The 19,394-nt window shown below is 40.9% G+C and overlaps 1 protein-coding gene across 1 annotated transcript; it reads left to right on the top strand.

Annotated features, from left to right (window-relative positions):
• The first annotated feature begins 249 nt into the window (after positions 1-249).
• On the top strand, positions 250-18,333 carry STIP1 (stress induced phosphoprotein 1). The gene is made up of 14 exons (XM_053448677.1): positions 250-404; positions 1,483-1,692; positions 2,583-2,724; positions 2,829-2,970; positions 3,160-3,328; positions 4,232-4,358; positions 4,600-4,702; positions 9,642-9,762; positions 10,043-10,139; positions 11,789-11,913; positions 12,294-12,330; positions 13,225-13,328; positions 17,607-17,779; positions 18,019-18,333. Exons 1-14 carry the CDS (start codon positions 396-398, stop codon positions 18,089-18,091), a joined length of 1,632 nt encoding a protein of 543 aa, XP_053304652.1. The 5' UTR covers positions 250-395; the 3' UTR covers positions 18,092-18,333.
• Positions 18,334-19,394: the final 1,061 nt, after the last annotated feature.

Genomic DNA, 19,394 nt, shown 5'->3' with positions numbered 1-19,394 from the left:
GATAGTAGCGATATCAGCTGCATGTCTGTCATAACGTCGCTTTCTCAATGAAAGTAGTAGCAGTGGGATGCTTTTCCAATGACAGAATAGTACAACCTATCAAAACCGCCACTCAGTGACGCTGCCCAATCCGTGGAGTGGAAACTTCCAGAATCCTCCAGTCAATTCTACATCGGCCATAGTAGATTTGTCATCCAATCAGATTCAACACTTTTTGCAGGCGGGTTTAACACGCGCATGGCAACACACGGTGCAGACGCGGAAGTCAGTAGAAATGAATGATGGTTTAAGGCCTACACGAGGAGGCCCGCCCTTGAGGAGGGGCGGTCTTTTAACTGTCATATTCTAGTAGCTTCGAGAAAGACGCGTGGGGCGGCAGGAGGCAGAGAGTGGTTATGGAGACGGTAAGGATTAGTTCCTGGGCTAAATGTCATAGATTGGTAAATTTACAGTCTGGGTCAAGTGATGGCTTCTTCGTACAGGTTTGCGGCCACTATGTATCCTTATTAATTTGGTGGGTATTGTGGCAGGATTGCCGCGGTGGTTGGCTTTATCTTTGGGTAAAATTATGTAACGCCTCTTACTTTTCTGACTAGACATATTACGATTTAGATGCAGCGAGACGTTGGTTGCTAACGTTGCTGTGTTTATTCGTGACGGGGCCGCTACTCCTGTGAGTTCTAAAATTGTCCCTGTCCCTGTCTCTGTTGTAAGGGTGTAGACTTTATAACTTAGTAAAGGGGAAATATGTCGTTCGTACTGCTTTATCCTGTTTATAATGGGGGAGTAACGTCTTATGGCTAAACTGGCTTTTCATGCTTATGCTTTGTGGGCGGCACTTATTGTAAAATGGGGATTGTATCGCTACAATGGTGTAAGCCAGGGGTGTCCAACCTGCGGCCCTCCAGCTGCTGCAGGACTACATCTCCCATAATGCTCTTTCTGCTAACGGGCTGGCAGAAGAGTATGGGATATGTAGTCCTGCAGCTGCTGGAGGGCCGCAGGTTGGACACCCCTGGTGTAAGCTGTGTATAGAGTTCTAAAGGTCTGTTATGTATTCTTTATGGTAGATGTGCCTCTTGCCAAGTTGACATCTAAGGTTTGTCCGAAAGCAGTAGTAGAAATTATTAATTTTAATACTGTGTGTGTATAATATATATATATATGTGTGTGTGTGTGTTCTTTGTTAGTATGCGTGCTGTAAGCTGTTATACATCTATATGCAGTGTTTTTGTGGGGGTGCTGTGTTTTAATTGCAAACCCATATGGCTTTCAGCAAGTCGTATAAAACATTGCAAATACCCCCATATAGCACTTTTGCCAAAGAGCGCAGGTTGTTACAATGATTCCGTCACTTTACATCTTATGCTATCCTGACTGAGCCGTGGTCGGGTTAAAAACTTTCGTGGGATATGGGAAATGTTCGCACATTCATGTTTGAAGCAATATGCATTTGTTTTTGTTCTATGCTTTTAACACTAGGCAAATGAGTTAAAAGAAAAGGGCAACAAAGCTCTTGCGGAGGGCAATCTGGAAGAGGCGCTGAGGTGCTATACCGAAGCCATTAAACAAGACCCCAAAAACCATGTCCTCTATAGTAACCGATCTGCAGCCTATGCCAAAAAGAGAGACTATGCCAAAGCATTGGAAGATGGCTGCAAAACTGTGGAGCTCAGACCTGACTGGGGCAAGGTGAGATGACAAATGTTTACTGATATTATGAAAGCTGTTACCTACCGTATTTGAGCGAATATAAGAAACGTTTTTTTCTCAAATAGAGGTTTGGTTATAAGACTAAGATCTGGATCCCCACAGTGCTGCAGGGGACCTGGGTCCTCCTCTTTGGCAACCTCCGCTACTGCTGGTACTTCCTCTGGGGCGTCTATGACAGAGTGCCAGCATGACATGACCTTCCCATGCTCCACCACAGAAGCCCCAGCTGAAGTGCCAGACAGAAGCAGAGGTAGTCTGCGTGCATCATGCAGACGTTTACTGGATGCCGGAGAGGAGGATCCCTTGCAGCGCTGCAGGGGACCTGGATCCTCCTCTCTGGCAGACAGTAAACGTCGGCTTATGCCCGGCACTTCCGCTGGGTCTCCTATGATGGAGCGCTGGCGTGATATGACCTTAAGGCGCTCAGTCATAGAAGCCCCGCAGAAGTGGAGGCTGTCTATGCGTGTCGCGCAGACGTCCACTGGCTGCCCCCACTAGACACCAGGGAGTCTGGTGCACGGGGGACAAGTCTGGGGGGGCAGAGTGGCATATAGGGGGATATAAGGCATATCTGGGGGCAAAGTGGCATATAGGGGGTACAAGGCATAACTAGGGGCAGTTTGGCAAGAAAAGGGAATAAAAACAAAATACATCTCAATCTTAGTCTTTATTAAATATGAAAAAATAGTTTACATGTGAATTAATATTTACTAGTAAAACTTTTTCCTATAGGGTAGTCTTGCATTCAGGCTTTTTAGTATTCAAATTTGTGGGGGTCGTCTTATCATGTTTGTTTTATAATCGAGCAAATACAGTACAAAATAAAACTTAGTTTGGTATGCTATCTTTCATATGTTTAACTCCTGCAGGGGTACTCTCGAAAAGCAGCAGCTCTTGAGTTCCTTAATCGCTATGAGGAAGCAAAGAAAACATATGAAGAAGGATTGAGGCATGAACCCACAAATGCACAACTGAAAGAGGGTTTACAAAACATGGAGGCCAGGCTTGCAGGTATTGTTATATATGACTTCTAATTCAACGTAGGTTAAGCAGATGTGTAGTATCATGACTTTTTTTTTTATTTTTTATTTTTTTTTATCTTAATGTCTTACCAGAGAGGAAATTTATGAATCCATTCAACTCTCCAAACCTGTTCCAGAAACTGGAGTCTGACCCTCGTACACGCTCCCTGCTTAGTGACCCCAGCTATAGGGAGCTGATAGAACAGCTAAGGAACAAGCCTTCTGATCTTGGCACGTGAGTAAACACACAGCTTCATAAAAGTTCAATGCAGAGCAGTAACTTCAGTGGAAGAATGAGTGAGTGAATTAGAGATTGCTAGACTGGAAATTGACAGCGTTTGTAAAGTTAATTGCCTGTAAGTGGTACATTTTAATTTGCAGAAGTTGACTGAGCTAGGTGCATTTCCTGCTTTTAACTCTCCAGAAAGCTACAAGACCCTAGAGTAATGACAACCTTAAGTGTGCTACTGGGAGTTGACCTTGGGAATGTTGAGGAGGAGGAGGAAGAACCTCCCGCTCCACCACCGCCTCAACCAAAGAAAGAGGCAAAACCTGAGCCAATGGAAGAAGACCTTCCTGAGAACAAGAAACATGTAAGTGACCTCCTCCTCTGTAGCTGTATTCTTTACCCCATAAGGACAATGGGTTGTCCTTAAACCTATAAAAAAAAAAAAAACTGCATTGTGAGCCTATACATGTACGGGCTTTGTCATGAAGGGGTTAAAGATCTGTTGGTTGTCGAAGTATAGATCCAGGGATAAAGAAGAACGACATACCCAACAATCCGTAAATTTGCTCTCCAGGATACATCAAATTTGGAAGTAGAGCTTCTACTTTGAAGCCCCTAACAGGTGTTATACTTCAGGGGTCTGCTCACTATAGAGACATTTGGCAGGAGAATTGTAACATCACTATTCATTGTGAATGGTCAATATTGACAGGCTGCTCCACCTAGAAGGACTGATTAGGCCCTGTATAATGTGTAGGGTGGTCAATGTTTTTAAACCACAACTTTCCCTTTAGTGATTAAACCTCTAATAATTTTTTTTTTTGTACAAACGATTAACTTGCCTTACAATTTTAAATGGTGGTTCTTTTGTGTACATGTACAGCCAGTGCAATAGCAACACGATGGCAGAACATGTGCATGGAGGACCTAATTTAAATGACTTCATACCACAATTCACTGACCAAAAGATGATCAAACCTAGATGTTTGCCTAAGGTTGAACATTTCAATTCTGCTGTCACTTTGCATTAAATGTTTCAACCCCTATGAGCATCTAATGCAAGAAAATGTGAGCTACAAGTGTTTCCTGCATAATGCATGTGAGGGATTTCTTGGAAATCGCCACAGTTTTTAACTGTTCTTTGCCAAGCCAGTTCAGCTTTTCTTGCAGCAGAAGCTTACTTGGGTCGGCTCATCATGATGAAAAGCTCAACCATTATTTTACAAACCTGTAGCAAATAGTTTTTTGTTTGTGTGTTTATATACAGGCTCTGAAGGAGAAAGAATTGGGTAATGAAGCCTATAAAAAGAAAGACTTTGAGACAGCCTTGAAACATTATGGACAGGCCCAGGAACTGGATCCAACCAACATGACATACATTACTAACCAGGCAGGTAAGTTTGCATGTGGCAGCCCTTCAGTTACTCATGTATAGTCTAGTATTCCCTGGCTCAAAAAATAACCATGTATTGCTTTATATGGAGACATATTTTGTTATTGACCCTGCCCCTGCTTGCAACAAAAGGTCAGCCCAAAATATTTTGGTTCTTTGGGGTAGATCTCCATGTATAGTTGTTTATATTTTGTATTGTTATCGTAATCACTAATGAACTAGATGTGGGTTTTTTGTTACAGCTGTATACTTTGAAAAAGGAGATTATGATAAGTGCAGAGAACTATGTGAGACAGCCATTGAAGTTGGAAGGGAAAATCGAGAGGATTACCGGCTAATTGCCAAGTGAGTCATCTTTTGGGGGCGTTTTGGTATGGTATAGGGAGGGGGTGTAACGTATCACTGGAATGGAGGCCAATCTTTATTTAAGGAGTATTCCAGCACTATTTTCATGTTAAATGCATACAGGAGTTTATTTTTCTGCATGATGCATCCATTTTTTTATTTTTTTTTACCAGTATGAGGAATTTAGAATTCTGCTTTCCTCTTACCTCCCTCAACCTAAGCAGCTGCATGCACCAAAAGCACAGAATTTGTGCTTCTTGCGTATGCTTGATAAAACTCCCGCTGTAGTCATTAGGAGCTGAGTAGTAGTGGTGGTAGTAGTTTACATGTATGAAGAAATAATAAAACCCTTAGTCAGATAGCATACGAGGAATCCGCTGCTGTCGCTCACGGCTCAAGAAATGTTTATCGGAACATGCTTTCAAAATGGATGTTCAGGGCAATAGTTATAATGACCCTTCATTGATGTACAATAACCAAAGAATGCAGACTATCTTCAGCAGGAATCTTCAGACTTTAAATTGGAACTTGATACTGGGTCACTCTTCCCTCGCTCTCCCGTGCAGGGTAGCAAAGTATCTAACCTGTAATGTGCTGCTGTGTTACTGGTTTGAGTGTGTGATATAAATTCACAGGGAACAACATGTTAAGAACACTTCTTTACAGGAGTTCAGGTTTTCACATGTCTGCCATTTATATTCCACGAGTGTAAGGAGGCAGATTTACAAACCTAACAGCACATAAAGCTGGAAGAATGGTTTACCCATCTTGATTTTTTTTCAAACTTTATTTATCACTCAGATTGAGTTTTGCCTGTAGACCTCATGGCATTGTGGCATGATCAAAAGTGGGTTTGGTTTCTAGGTTACCGGACCATATGTTGTAGACTTAAAATAGGATAATCTGACTACAACTTGAAAGTATCAGTTGGTGTTGACACAAAGCACATAGTGCTTTTAAGATAGCATCAACCAACGATCAAAAAAAAAATTAAAACGCTGTACTTGCTTCAAAGATTTATTGTGTGTAAAGCATGCATACAGGAACATAAGTAGGAAAGAACCAAAAAATCAAGCTTAATGTGTTTCATGCTTTTACTGGTCTGGATACCTTTCCTCTTCTTCCAAGAAGTCTTACTGGTTATCGCTTTAGATTGGCCTCTTAGCTCAGTCCAAACTTCTGACTGTGGCTGCACACCTTGGTGTCATCTCCCACACATTATTCTCTCTGAGGTTTCTCTCCTCCATCCAGACTTCTAGACCCTTGTCACTGACAAGGCTCTTGAGACACAGCTATTGAGGGATTTCACTTCTTATTCATAGCCTTTTTTTAGTGCCTAGAAGCCAGTGACCTTGTGTTCTAGTATAAGGTCTGGGGAACCTATGGTTTGTAGCCCGAGAGTCCATTTGAAATATACATTCATTGGATGCTGTTGTCCTTGTATTTCTCATGTGGGTGGTCATATAGGCATTCATACTGAGAGAGGAACGTACGACTTATGATATAACAGTTTGTCCTGTACTGATGATGGAATAGAGGGAAAATTGTTATTGTGTGCTGTAGTAATAACCAAAAGCTATGATGACTACCAGACCTTGAATGTATGAAAATTAATTTTGGATACAAGTAGTTGTAGGAAGATTTGCACAAAAGCAGGCATGTCTGACAGCTTTGAAAAGTCACGCAACATGTGTATATAAGGGCTGCAACTAACGATTATTTCCATAATCGATTAGTTGGCCGACTTATTTTTTCGATTAATCGGGTAAAAAAAAAATATGCAAATTTTTCATTTATTTAAAATAAAAACTTATAATTTAAAATGGCATTTCACGGTTTGCCTTATTTTACTGACAGAATTAAAGCTATATTTTAACAAGAACCCAAAAATACCATAAAAAGCTTTGCTAGTAAATATTCATGTAAACTATTTTTGCCCAGTTATGCACATCTCACCCCAGCTTGCCTCTCTGTCCCAGAAATGCCTTATACCCCCTATATGCTACTCTGCCCCTATATATGCCTTAAACCCTCCTATATGTCACAGATGCCACAGTGTCCCCTTATACCTCCTATATGCCACTCTGTCCCCTAATATGCCACTGTGCCACCATGCCCCCTGATATGCATTTTACCCTTGATATGCCTTTTACCCCGAGATGCCACTGTGCCCCCTGATATGCCTTATAGCGCCTTCATGCCACTGTGCCCCCGATACGCCTTATAGCCCCTTTATGCCACTGTCCCCCCTGATACCACTCCACTGTGCCCCCTGATATGTCTTATGCCCCCCCTGCCGATATAAGAAAAACTGACATCGCTAAAATAGGTTTTTTATATTTATTAAATATAGACAAAAAAATACACAATACAATATAAATATATGGACAATATAAACAATAAATCAAATATTACAGACATAAAAAAACCACAAATTAAAGAATGCACATAATTAATAGATCCCGCAAAAATTCTACTTGCCCCACCAAGGGTTAATATATCAACAGAAGAAACACGGGGCAAATGAGCATAAAAATAAAGATAATACTTACCCAGGAAGGGGGGGTGGCATGGCATAGGGAGCCTGTATTCACACTGCATGTGCTAGCTGCCTGGGCATGATAGGAGTGTGGTTGCTGTTAATTATATATATTGTTGCATTTTCTTTTTTGTCCAATTCTGGTGTAACGTGCTTTTAATAAAATGGTTAGCACACCAAAAAAATATAATTATATACCGTATAGGCCGCACTTCCCCCCCCCACTTTAAGTCTTTAAAGCGGGGGTGCGGCCTATATTCGGGGTCTATCGCCCGACGCCCGGGACATGCAGTAGGGTTAGGATACAGATCCCCTGCAGTGGTGCAGGGGACCTGCATCCTACTCTCTGATGCGCTCAGACAGCCTCCCCTGCCAGCACTTTCCACGGGGGGAGTGCCGGCACGGGAGGCTGTCTAAGCGCATCGTGCAGACGGTCACCGGCAGCGGTGATGCGCGTAAACAGCCTCCGCTGCCGGCACGTCTGCACGATGTGCTTTAACAATCTCCCTTGCCCGGAATTCCCACGGGGGGAGTCCCGGCAAGGGAGATTGTTAAAGCACGTCGTGCGGAGGTTGTTTATGCTCGCATCGCCACAGCCGGTGAACGTCTGCGCATTGTACGTTAATCTTCCTTAAGAAGTGCCGGCACCGGAAGTTTAATATGCATTATGCGTAGATGTCCCCCGCCGGCCCCGCAAGACCCTGTGGAGTCTGCACCGTTAAGTCTGGCTGGGGGGGGACATCTTAGGGACAGAGTGACAGCATATCTCGGGGGGGTGGGGGTAGAGTGGCAGCATATCTCGGGGGGGGTAGAGTGGCAGCATATCCCGGGGGGGCACATCGTGGGGCAATCACACTCCTATCGTGCCCAGGATGCGCGCAGACATCATCCGCTACTGTCCTCCACTTTCGCCTGAGCTTCTATGATGGAACACCAGCATGACGTGACCTTCCGCTGCTCCACCATAGAAGCCCCGGCGAGAATGTATCCTCCGCTACTGCTGGCACTTCTGCTGGGGCATCTATGATGGAGCACCAGCGTCACATGACCTTCCGGTGCTCAGTCGTAGAAGCTCCAGCGGAAGTGCCAGTCACCAGCAGAGGTTGTGTACATGCATCGTGCAGACGTTCACCGGCTGCCCCTACTAGACACCAAGGAGTCTAGAGCACGGGGGGGGGGAGTCTGGGGGGCATGTTTGGGGGTATATGGCATATCTGGGGGCAGAGAGGCACATCAGAGGGCAGTGACATATCTGGGGTATAAGGCATATCAGAGGGCACTGGCATATCTGGGGAGGCATATAGGGGATATAAGGCATATCTGGTGTATCTGGGAGGCAGTGTGGCAATTAACTGGCCAACTAATTGATTATGAAAATAACAGTTGCAGCCTTAATATATTTGTGTTGGTGCATGGGTGAGAACTGTACACATTGCTGAAAAAGGTTTTTAGGTGCCCTAGTTAAAGATGGGGTTAAAAAGTACTTGCTGTTTTCATCCTAATACCTCACATAAAATATTACAAGTAACTACCCATGTTTAATAACAATGTTTTAATTACTTAATATTATGGAATCTATGCTAGTGTATTAAGGCAATTATCCGATTTTCCATCATAAGACCTCTTTTAACATGTTATCCTTTGTACTGAATTGTACATGAGAATATCTGACTTTTCACTAAGCTCCTTTTGATATTACACAAGTTATTTCAACAGATGTCCTTTAAAGGCCATGAAAGGAGAGCTAGCAGGACCATACTAATAGCATTAACATGAACATGCACATTTGTGGTAAGGGGTTATCCATTTGTTTGTTCGAATGGCGCGTGAATAGGATATTCGTATAAATGGCAGTTTCACAAAAATGATTTCTCTTTGGGAAAATGTATGTCTGAGTTACTGATTACAATATTTTACTAGTTTTTAAAAACGTATCTGATATAACCAGTTGGTGGTGATAGACTTGTACTTTGGAACCTATTGCATATAGTAGCAAATTGGTGCTAGTGGTGTTTCAAATTATTATATACCTAAAATTACTAAAACTCTTAACTTATGGGGTACTCTCTACAAACATAGGTAAAATACAAAATATGTACAAGGTGTATACAAATAGATACCATACGATAAACATAAAGATAAATGATCCACTTCAGTTCATTTGAACACAATGGGAGGAAACAAAAAAAAAATATAGTGTGTCACAAACACTAGAAGCAATGTTTTGGCTAGATTCTATGCATAAAGGTCACCAAAGTAAGGACCTCGAACGTTCATATCCATCTTCTGGGGGTGAAAAGAAAACTGAACAAGTTCATACTCAAAAGAGACACATGCAATGTTTTTTTTATTTTTTGTGCGAATTTGTCCTAGTACTGGTTTATTTTATATTTCTTGCAGAGCCTATGCACGTATTGGAAACTCGTACTTCAAGGAGGAGAAGCATAAGGATGCAATCCAGTTCTACAACAAATCGTTGGCTGAGCACAGGACACCAGATGTCCTCAAAAAATGCCAACAGGTAGACAAAAAGGAGATGCGGGGTTACTTAATACCTAAAGAATACAACTAAATGAGATAAAACCAGGTTTTTGTCAGTGCTGATCTACATTTTTTTTGTTGTATTCAAGGAGAATAAAAATATATTTCAGTGGGTCTTCCCCTTTACTACAATTAGGTAAAGGGAAACATATTAGTACAGGGATAAAGTGCCAATGTTTAGCAGCTCTGCTAGTCTTATGCTTGTATGGAGTATTGTTAATTTATCACTAATGGATATTGACTCTGCTTCCACTTTCTAGGCAGAGAAAATTCTAAAGGAACAAGAGCGTCTTGCTTACGTTAATCCAGATCTTGCACTAGAAGAAAAAAATAAGGGAAATGAATGCTTCCAAAAAGGTCAGCCCATGGCACTGCCTTATCCATATTTGTGTGTTTTTTGTAACCCATCGTCGTCAGTTTACGTGCCTGGCACGTCATGAGCCCTTACTATCGCAATGTGACAAGGTTGAATGGAATTGTTTGGCTTCAAATGTGTCCCAAATAGGACTTGGGGCAGAATGACCAGATTTGTGAAAAAATTCTCTGTTTACACTTATTGCCGTATAACTTGCAAAAAAACTAAATCGTTGGGTATTTCTAAACTCAGAACAAATCTTCAAATCTATTTAGCAGGTTTTTTTTATTAGCTGTTGTAGATGAGTAAGGTTTTACAAATAAACCGGGGGGGGGCATATATATTTTATAGTAAATTGCATATGATAAACATATTTGATATCTAAAGGAATGTAGAATTTTTTGTGTGTACACTAAATGAGAGATAAAGTTACAGCTAAACATGAGGACTGCATAAAACAGTTGTTGTCATGAAGGGTAGAGAAGTAAAAAATGAAAAAGCTCTGTCCTTAAGGGGTTATTATAGACAGTACAGACATCGGAAAGTTTCACAAGGCAAAGGCAATCCGAGTAGTATAAACTAGACGTCGTAATTTAATATTAGTGAAAATGTAGGAAGATGGTATAGGCTTGAGGGGATTATTCACAGCTGTAGTCCGATCAGCAGTGACTAAGAGGCAAATGACTCCATTGTAGGGAAAACAGTAACAAAGTGCAGACAAAATATGGTTTGAGGGTTATACAGCAAGATGGTTCTTATGTGCTGTACATTTTTTATGGGGGGTTGATGGTGTATTCTATAGTGATTTTCAGTCCCTGACCCCTTAATGCCATCTGGGATCAGTATTTACTACCTGCATGCTAGCCCACTGATATCTTATTTCACATGGCATCAGAGGTTACAATAGTAGCATGCAGAAATGTTGGCTTCTCCCTCCTTGGAGCTGACCACTGCCTAATGGCAGTAATTTAAAATTGGAAGAAAAAAAATCTGAAGCTGCTGATCAATCACAGTCCAGACAGCAGCTTCACACATTGTATTTCAGGTATAAATTTATAGCTCCTGGCATATATCACTTCACAACATCCCAATATGTGTTCAGCAACATCTCCTGAGTACATTGATACTACCCATGTGTAGGTTTGTCATGGTGTTTTTTGTTTAAATTCTTTCTTTTCTTTCTTTTTTTTTTTTTTTTTTTTTTTTTTTATATCTTACTAATCACACTGTGATTAGAAAGCTGGGCTCCATTGTTCTGGAGAGATCCTCTTGGAATTTTTTTTTTTTTTTTTTTTTTTTATGGTCGCCTCCATCTTGCAAGAGGCTAAATCTCCTTGGATGTATTTTCGCTGACACTTAATACCTCGCCATAGGGGCATTTGGTTGCCTCCTAAACTCTTCTATATCATGCGTCCTCTGCTATATTATACACAGCAGATGTTTATACCCCGGGGAGGGGCCACATGGGGCCCTTGCTGTAGATTGCGATTGTTGCTAAATGCCTCAACATTAAAGCAACACCGTTTCAGCAAAGAAAGCAATCTTAGAGCGCTTGTTCTAGTCCTGGTAGAGCACTAGTCAATATCTAAATTGTGCATAGTTTCATAATGTGTGAATGCGTACAACTAAATGTGAACCTGTCTTTGTGTAGGAGACTATCCTCAAGCTATGAAACATTACACAGAGGCGATTAAGAGGAATCCACAAGATGCTAAGCTATACAGCAACAGAGCTGCGTGCTATACCAAGCTCCTAGAATTTCAGCTGGCCCTCAAGGTAAGCATATTATAGGAATTTTTGTTTTTTCCTGACTTAAGTTCCCTAAAATCAGCTAAAGTTGTGTTTTTGTGTTCCATTTTGCATTTTTTGCATGTTTTTTGGGTCCTCTAAACGAAATAACCCTGTGCCATAATATCAGTTATCAGCATTGTAAATGTTAACTTTTTCAAATCATTTCTGTTCAGGGGTTATTGTTTAGAGCTGCATTTGGCTATTAAATAATTCATGTGTATGAAGAAAATGAAATTGTGCTGGTTCCCTGAAATAGCTTGCATCAACCTAAATTTCATCTTTTCTTTAAAAATAAATAAAAAAATAACATGTAAGGCAGCATGTCTTAAAGAGCAAGCAATTCACCACCTCCTTTCTTTCTTTAGGACTGCGAAGAGTGCATTCGACTGGAGCCTGCATTTAGTAAGTCTTAACATATTCATTTATTTGCGTGACTTGTATATTTTTAAAAAAAGGAAATGGCAGAGTTGGCCCCATGCACCCCCAACGTATGTGCTGACACATAAACAATCACTTTCTCATTCACTCTAACATTGCATTACTGTGACACTGCTGCATGTATGCCTCTGTAAGTGGGTCAGTCCTCATTGGGGGGGGGCTCCTGGGCCAGCCTACCCTTTTCATATACATTAGGACATTGGATTTTGTCAATGGCATCATGCTGCTTCCAAAAATAACTTCGTTACTTATTAAGCTACCTAAAATATACTTTAATATGCATGTTTTATATGTTTATAAATGCATGTAAAAAAAAAAAATTGTTTGCCTTGTGGAGATGCAGCTTAAAGTCCACTGGCAAGAATGTACTGCCACTGAAGTCAGTGGGTATGTCAAACATGCATGTGTGCAGATGAATTGGAAAACTTATGCAAGCCAGCACTGAAACCAGTTGGAGGCGAGTACTTCATGTATGTACACTGCTGAACAGAAGATACCTTTGGCCAACTGTGAGGAGGGATAGACAACTGTCCAAAATGTGTAGAGGATTCTAATGAATAGCTGCACTTAAATCGAAAAAATATTGATAAGGTTACACTCAGCCATCATATGCTTTAAATAGCATGCAAGGTGTGGAACATACTTTTAAGTGTCTGTAGTTGTGTATTACTACTTGAGTAATAGGAGAGTTCCCCTTTAACTAAAGAACATCTGAAGGCGTATGAGAATTTCCGTAGTAGTTTACAGAAGCGTTTTGACATTGGTAAGCTGCTGAAAGAGTAAAGTAAAAGGCAAGCTTTTACATAGTGGAAATTTATTTCATGTATTTTAAGACTGATGCTCTTTTTTCCCTCCCAGTTAAAGGCTATACTCGAAAGGCGGCAGCCTTAGAGGCTATGAAAGATTACTCCAAAGCTATGGATGCTTATCAGAAGGCTCTTGATCTTGATTCCAACTGTAAGGTATGGGTCTGGTCCCTTTTAACGTATATAAAATAATAAATATTGTTAGAGCCCAGTGAAATACACCAGCTGCTATAGGGACTAGTGTGCAATTCCCCACAATACACTTTGAAAACACAGATTAATACAAAATACAATTGTCCATGTGCATTTGGTGTTAAAAGTCAAAAAGAAAAAGCATTTTTTTTTCTTCAGAGTAGCAAGCCGTGGGCAGATTTGCATAACTGTGGGGCAGGTTGGCAAATAAAAGAAAATAAAAACAAAAAAGCATAGTTTTTATTAACCCCTTCAGGACCGGGATTTTGATACTAACGTGTCGCTAAAGGACCAGAGCCGTTTTTGTGTTTTTGCTATGTCTTTCTTCAACTGTAAATTCTCTCATGTGTGCACCCACACAAATCATATATTGATTTTTTTTCAGCACAAGTAGGGCTTTCATTTGAAACCATATTAAGCTGGGTAGTACATTGTTTTGTGTGAAATAAACTGGAAAAGGTGGGGGGGAAAGTGAAAAAAACGCATTTTTTATTTTTTTTTACAGTTTTGTATACGTACAAATTGTACACACATTGAACCAATGGGAAAATATTATCCAAAATATATTCATTAACTTGTCCTGATTTGGAAACCACCCAATATGGCCATGATTTTCATCTATTTTGACCAGTATAGGGGCAAATATTGCAAGACATGCATCATGTTTTTTAAAATGTAATTTTTTTTCAAGTTTGGCATGGTAGTCTAATAACTGCAATAGTTGTTACAGATACTGATTATCCCCCCAAAATTATTTGTTTATGAACAGTAGATAAGACAAGGTATACAACTAGGGTCATTTTGACTCTTTTCAAACACGGATTTTATCGACAATTGCTGCCAAATTTTGAGGTGTGTGTATGTATATGTATATGTGTGTGTATATATATATATATATATATATATATATATATATATATATATATATATATATATATATATATATATATATATATATATTTTTATTTTTATTTTTTTTTTTTTTTCATATGTTGCATTAGATTTCATATTATATTTTGTATAGAATATGTGCAGCTGCAGAAAAAAAACACCAAATTATGTTCACCAACATCCCCCGGTTCCAACAAGGCCTTGGTTCATGCATTTTTTGAGGAAGCTATGAGGGCAAAACTGGAACATGCGCATTTTAGTTTTCAAATTTGGAATTTTCAGAAATTGGTTTACTGGGCCCATATCCCATTTGGGACATTTTGGAAGCCCCCCACTGTAAATTACCCCATAAAAGTATATTTTTATGAACAGCAGACAAGTAAAGGTATTCAACTAGGGTAGTTTTCAGGCTTGTTGGTGACAAGTTTAGGCCACTGACATTGACCAGGCAGACCCATCAATAATCAGTGACTTAAAATGTCACCGACAAGTGATCAGGTAATTATGTATCTTCTTTTCTTTTCCACAATTACCCTAGATGACCCCTCTCTCTTTCTAAGGGTCATCGAGGGGCTGCCATAATGATCAGATCACTCCTATCGGCTAGGTAGGAGTGATCTGATCATCATCAGGCGACTTACTAAACTCACAGCATTTGACCTGGAAGCGCCCTGGACTTTTTTTTTTTTTTTAACTATTTCAATGCTGATGGAGCACAACATTGACTGATATTTAGTCCCTACAAGCTGGGGACAAATGTTAACCCCTGCAATGCTGCAATTGTGTCACACATTGCGGTATTGAAGGAGTTAACGCTGCACTGTCGCGCTCATGGAGTGATAAGGCACACCCCCTCTCCCCCTGTCCCTGAAGGTGGTTCTGGCTGCTGGGACGCAATTGCTGGTCTATAGATGCCTACAGGAGTCATCGAAGGGCTTGTGGGGGCTCGTTTTTGCTGCACCAGCAGCAGAGTCCCATACAAAAGGGAGTTAACCCCTTCAATGCTGCAATCACGGCATTGAAGGGGTTAACGCTGCACTGTCGCTCTCATGGAGCGATCAGGCAGCAGGGAGATGTTGTGTCAGGTCCCCACACTTGTGTGGGGACCCAATCAACACTCAACCCCCTTCTGAAGCTGCCTCTGGCAATCGTGTTTTCAGCCTACAGAATCACTCGATTGTGGGGGTGGTTTTTGGGGATGACGTACCTGGTACGTCCCGGTCTGGTGGTGACATATGACCAGGAAGGACCAGGTACGTCCCGGTCCGGAGGGGGTTAATGTCAATGGGCGGTCCCTAAACCCATTGAAAACAATGCATTTTGAGCCCATACATGTATGGGCTTTGTCATTAAGGGGTTAAATATGAACAAATAGTTTACATGTTAATTAATATTTACTACTAAGACATTTTTCCTATAGGGTAGTCTTATGTTCAGACCATTTCTTTTTTTTCTAAATTAATATTCAAACATGTTTTGGGGTCGACTAATAAATCATCTAATTCAAATCACAGGTGCGACTTTTACCATTTGCACAGTCCTCTTACATGTAGCCAATCTGTTTCAGTCCAGTCAGACGTTTCAACTGGTTCGCCTTCTTCATAGTAAGGGGGTGGTGACTGCTTTTCTTCCCTTATACCGTATTTGCTCGATTATAAGACGAGGTTTTTTCCAGAGCAAATGCTCTGAAAAATAACCCTCGTCTTATAATCAGGGTCGTCTTATAATCAGACCTCAAATAGGTCTGATTATGAGACTAAGATCCAGATCCCCCGCAGCGATGCAGGGGACCTGGATCCTCCCGTGTTAACCCCCGACCCAATTCACCGGTGCATCTGAGTCCCCGGTGCTTAGTCCGGGCTGTGTGTAGAGCTCTACGCGATACAATCACGTAGAGCTCTACACGATACAATCGCGTAGAGCTCTACACGCTGCCCGGACTAAGCACTGGGCACTCAGAAGCACCGGTAAGTTGCAGGGGACCTGCATCCTCCTGTTATGCCCCCTCCAACTTTAACGGTGCTTCTGAGTACCCAGTGCTTAGTCCGGGCTGCGTGTAGAGCTCTATGCGATTCGCCTGGAGCTCTACATGCTGCCCGGACTAAGCACCTGGGGCTCAGATGCAGGGGACCTGGACCGTCCTGTGTTATGCGCCCCCCCAACTCAGAAGCACCGGTAAGTTTGGAGGAGGGAGAGGGAGTGTTAAATGGGGGGTGTAAGGCATTTCTGGAGGCAGAGTGCTCTGTGAAATGCCTTTTAACCCCTTTAAAGCCACTCTGCCTCCTGAAATGCCTTAAACCTCCCTATATGCCACTCTTCCCCATAATATGCCTTTTAACCCTCTAAGTGCCAGAGTGGCATATAGGGTTAAAAGGCATATCATGGGGCACAGTGGCATATAGGGTTAAAAGGCATATCATGGGGCACAGTGGCATATAGGGTTAAAAGGCATATCATGGGGCACAGTGGCATTTAGAGGGTTAAAACGCATATCATGGGGCACAGTGGCATATAGGGGGTATAAGGCACTTCTGGGGCAGATGTGCATAACTGGGGGGCAGGTTGGAAAATAGAAGGAAATAAAACCAAAATATTTTTCTCAAGCATAGCTTTTATTAAAAGAATTGTTTAAATGAATTAACATTTACTGGTAAAACTTTTTTCCTATAGGGTCGTCTTGTATTCAGGCTTTTTCTTTTTTTCCTAAATTAATATTAAGATTTGGGGGTCGTCTTATAATCAGGGTCGTCTTATAATCGAGCAAATACGGTATTCAGTTCTAGTGTTGATATCGCAATAACTTATGTTACTTCCTGCTTTACGTACTTGCAGTTTTACTATGCGGTATTTTTCAATGTTTGTACATGGAGAAGGTTTCTCGAGCAGTTATTCCAATGTGACAACTGTATTGTGTTTTGAAAAATGTTTATTTAAACATATGTGTTTAAAAAAAAAAAAAAAGATGCAAATCTTACATTCTGGAAGTTATAATTGTTAAGTTGTGCTTGATAGGGTTGTTAATGGTACCTATTGACAACTACTTAGCATGTTTATGATAACCTGACTTTTTTTTTTTGTTTTTTTTTTTTTGACACTTTTTTTTTTACCCTAAGGATACATGGACCAATGTATTTTTGAAAAGAAAAAGAATTAACAGACATAAGATGTTCTTTAGTGCATGTAAACACATTACCATGTATTTAATGGAATTTCCATTGCTTTGTCTTGACTTTGTCTGTTAGTAAATATTACATTTGCCTTATATTACATTTGCCTTGGCTTTTTTCCCCCTCTAAAATGTCACAAGCTAACGTTTAGAGACTCTTGTCTGTCTGTAACCAAACCACACAGGAGGCAGTTGATGGCTATCAGAGATGCATGATGTCACAGTACCATAGGAACGACAGTCCAGAGGATGTGAAACGCAGAGCAATGGCTGATCCTGATGTTCAACAGATAATGAGTGACCCAGCCATGAGACTAATACTGGAGCAGATGCAGAAGGACCCACAAGCACTTAGCGAGTAAGTCATGCAGACTTTCCCTGTAGATCTAGGTCTCATGTTAATTACAAAAGGCCACCTGTACAAATACACAGAACTAGTATTAAACAGATACTGCTCCTCCATCCTCCTGCAGCACTTTTATTTCTTATTTTATGCGTCCCTTGGTTATTGCTTTACACTTGAACCATGCATGCATATGTCTTGACAGTCGTTTTTTTGGTTAGTACAGTGATTATTTGTCTTTCTTCCCATTTTAGACATTTAAAGAACCCAGTTATTGCTCAGAAAATACAGAAGCTGATGGATGTTGGTTTAATTGCAATCCGGTGATTAATTCTGCATTCACCTCTGTAAATCGAGTTAAGCATTGATCACCCCTCCTTATACCTGGAATCCTTTTTGTGTTCCTAAACCTTCCTCAAACAAATCTTTTTGAAAAGAAGTCCTACCATGTCTGTTAATATAATTATGGGAGGAAAGGGTACAGTGAGTTATGTGATCTATCTATTCAACTTATTCTTTCCTCCTCTCTTGTAGTAATAATAATAAAAGCATGTGACAATGACATTAAATGTTTACTATATTTGTCCGCCAATACATATTTTTTGGTTTGTTTTTATTATTTATCAAAAATGAAACGTCTCTATCCTATAGTAAAGTGTGTCTAAGCCTCTATGCTATAAAGAATCAACTCAGTCTAGTGTAGTCTTCTAAATATCGCATGCCAACAGCTGAACTGGCCTCCAGATCTACAGAAAAAGGTGGTTTTATTTAATTTTGCTCCAATAAACATGTTTGCCAACATTTCTGTATACAACGGCCAAAGTTGTAGGACAAAAAACTGTGTGCTCCTTCCTTCTGGGGCTAAAACATCTATTTGCCACCGGAAGCAATTTTCTCCTTCTTACCTTCTAGAGGCAGATTGGGCCTACCCCTCCCCTCTACTTCCCTCATGTGTTTTTCCTGGTTCTCTGTTGAGGATTGTCTTCCAGCACTAGGGCACCCTCTGAAGGGGGTAGGCCATGTGCTCTAGCCTGCTATACCCCAGGTAGGGTAGAGAAGAGTAAGTGCTTACCTGCTATCCCCGGAGGGATCAGCAGAGTCCTGCAGCAAGTGGGAACGCTTTCCTTCGGTTCTATAATGGGGCAGCAGCGGAATTCCCACGGGGGGAGTCCCGGCAAGGGAGATTGTTAAAGCACATCGTGCAGACGTGCCGGCAGCGGAGGTTGTTTACGCTCGCCGGTGAACGTCTGCACGGTAAGCTTTAACAATCCTCCTTAACAGTGCAGAACGGTAGAGGGGGGTAGTCTTATACGGCGAGTATAGCCCAAACTCTATATTTTAACTGCAGAAGTTGGGGGTTGTCTTATACGCCGGAAAATGCAGTATATATATATGTTTGAAAACAGTGATGCACATCTTTCATATTTTGCCCAGTAACTACCAAAATAAATATAAATACCAGGCATAGGGGGTGTTTCCAAAATCAAGGCAAATGCCTAAATAAAGTTAGATTTTTTTTTTTTTTATTCTACTTACTTTACACTGGCTATGTATATTTTTTAATAGAAGCAACTGTGGAAAAAAATGGTGTGTTTTTCGCATTTTTTTAGAATTTGTTTTCAATATTAAA

This window comes from Spea bombifrons, chromosome 10 (genome assembly GCF_027358695.1).
Source record: "Spea bombifrons isolate aSpeBom1 chromosome 10, aSpeBom1.2.pri, whole genome shotgun sequence".
NCBI classification, from domain to species: domain Eukaryota; kingdom Metazoa; phylum Chordata; class Amphibia; order Anura; family Pelobatidae; genus Spea; species Spea bombifrons.
The sequence above is the reverse complement of the archived record's forward strand: the minus strand, read 5'-3'. Positions and strand labels throughout refer to the sequence as shown.

Coding starts and splice junctions, on each gene's coding strand:
- STIP1 (XM_053448677.1), top strand. Junction 1,693..2,582: donor TCAGACCTGACTGGGGCAAG/GTGAGATGACAA, acceptor TAACTCCTGCAG/GGGTACTCTCGAAAAGCAGC. Junction 9,763..10,042: donor TCCTCAAAAAATGCCAACAG/GTAGACAAAAAG, acceptor TCCACTTTCTAG/GCAGAGAAAATTCTAAAGGA.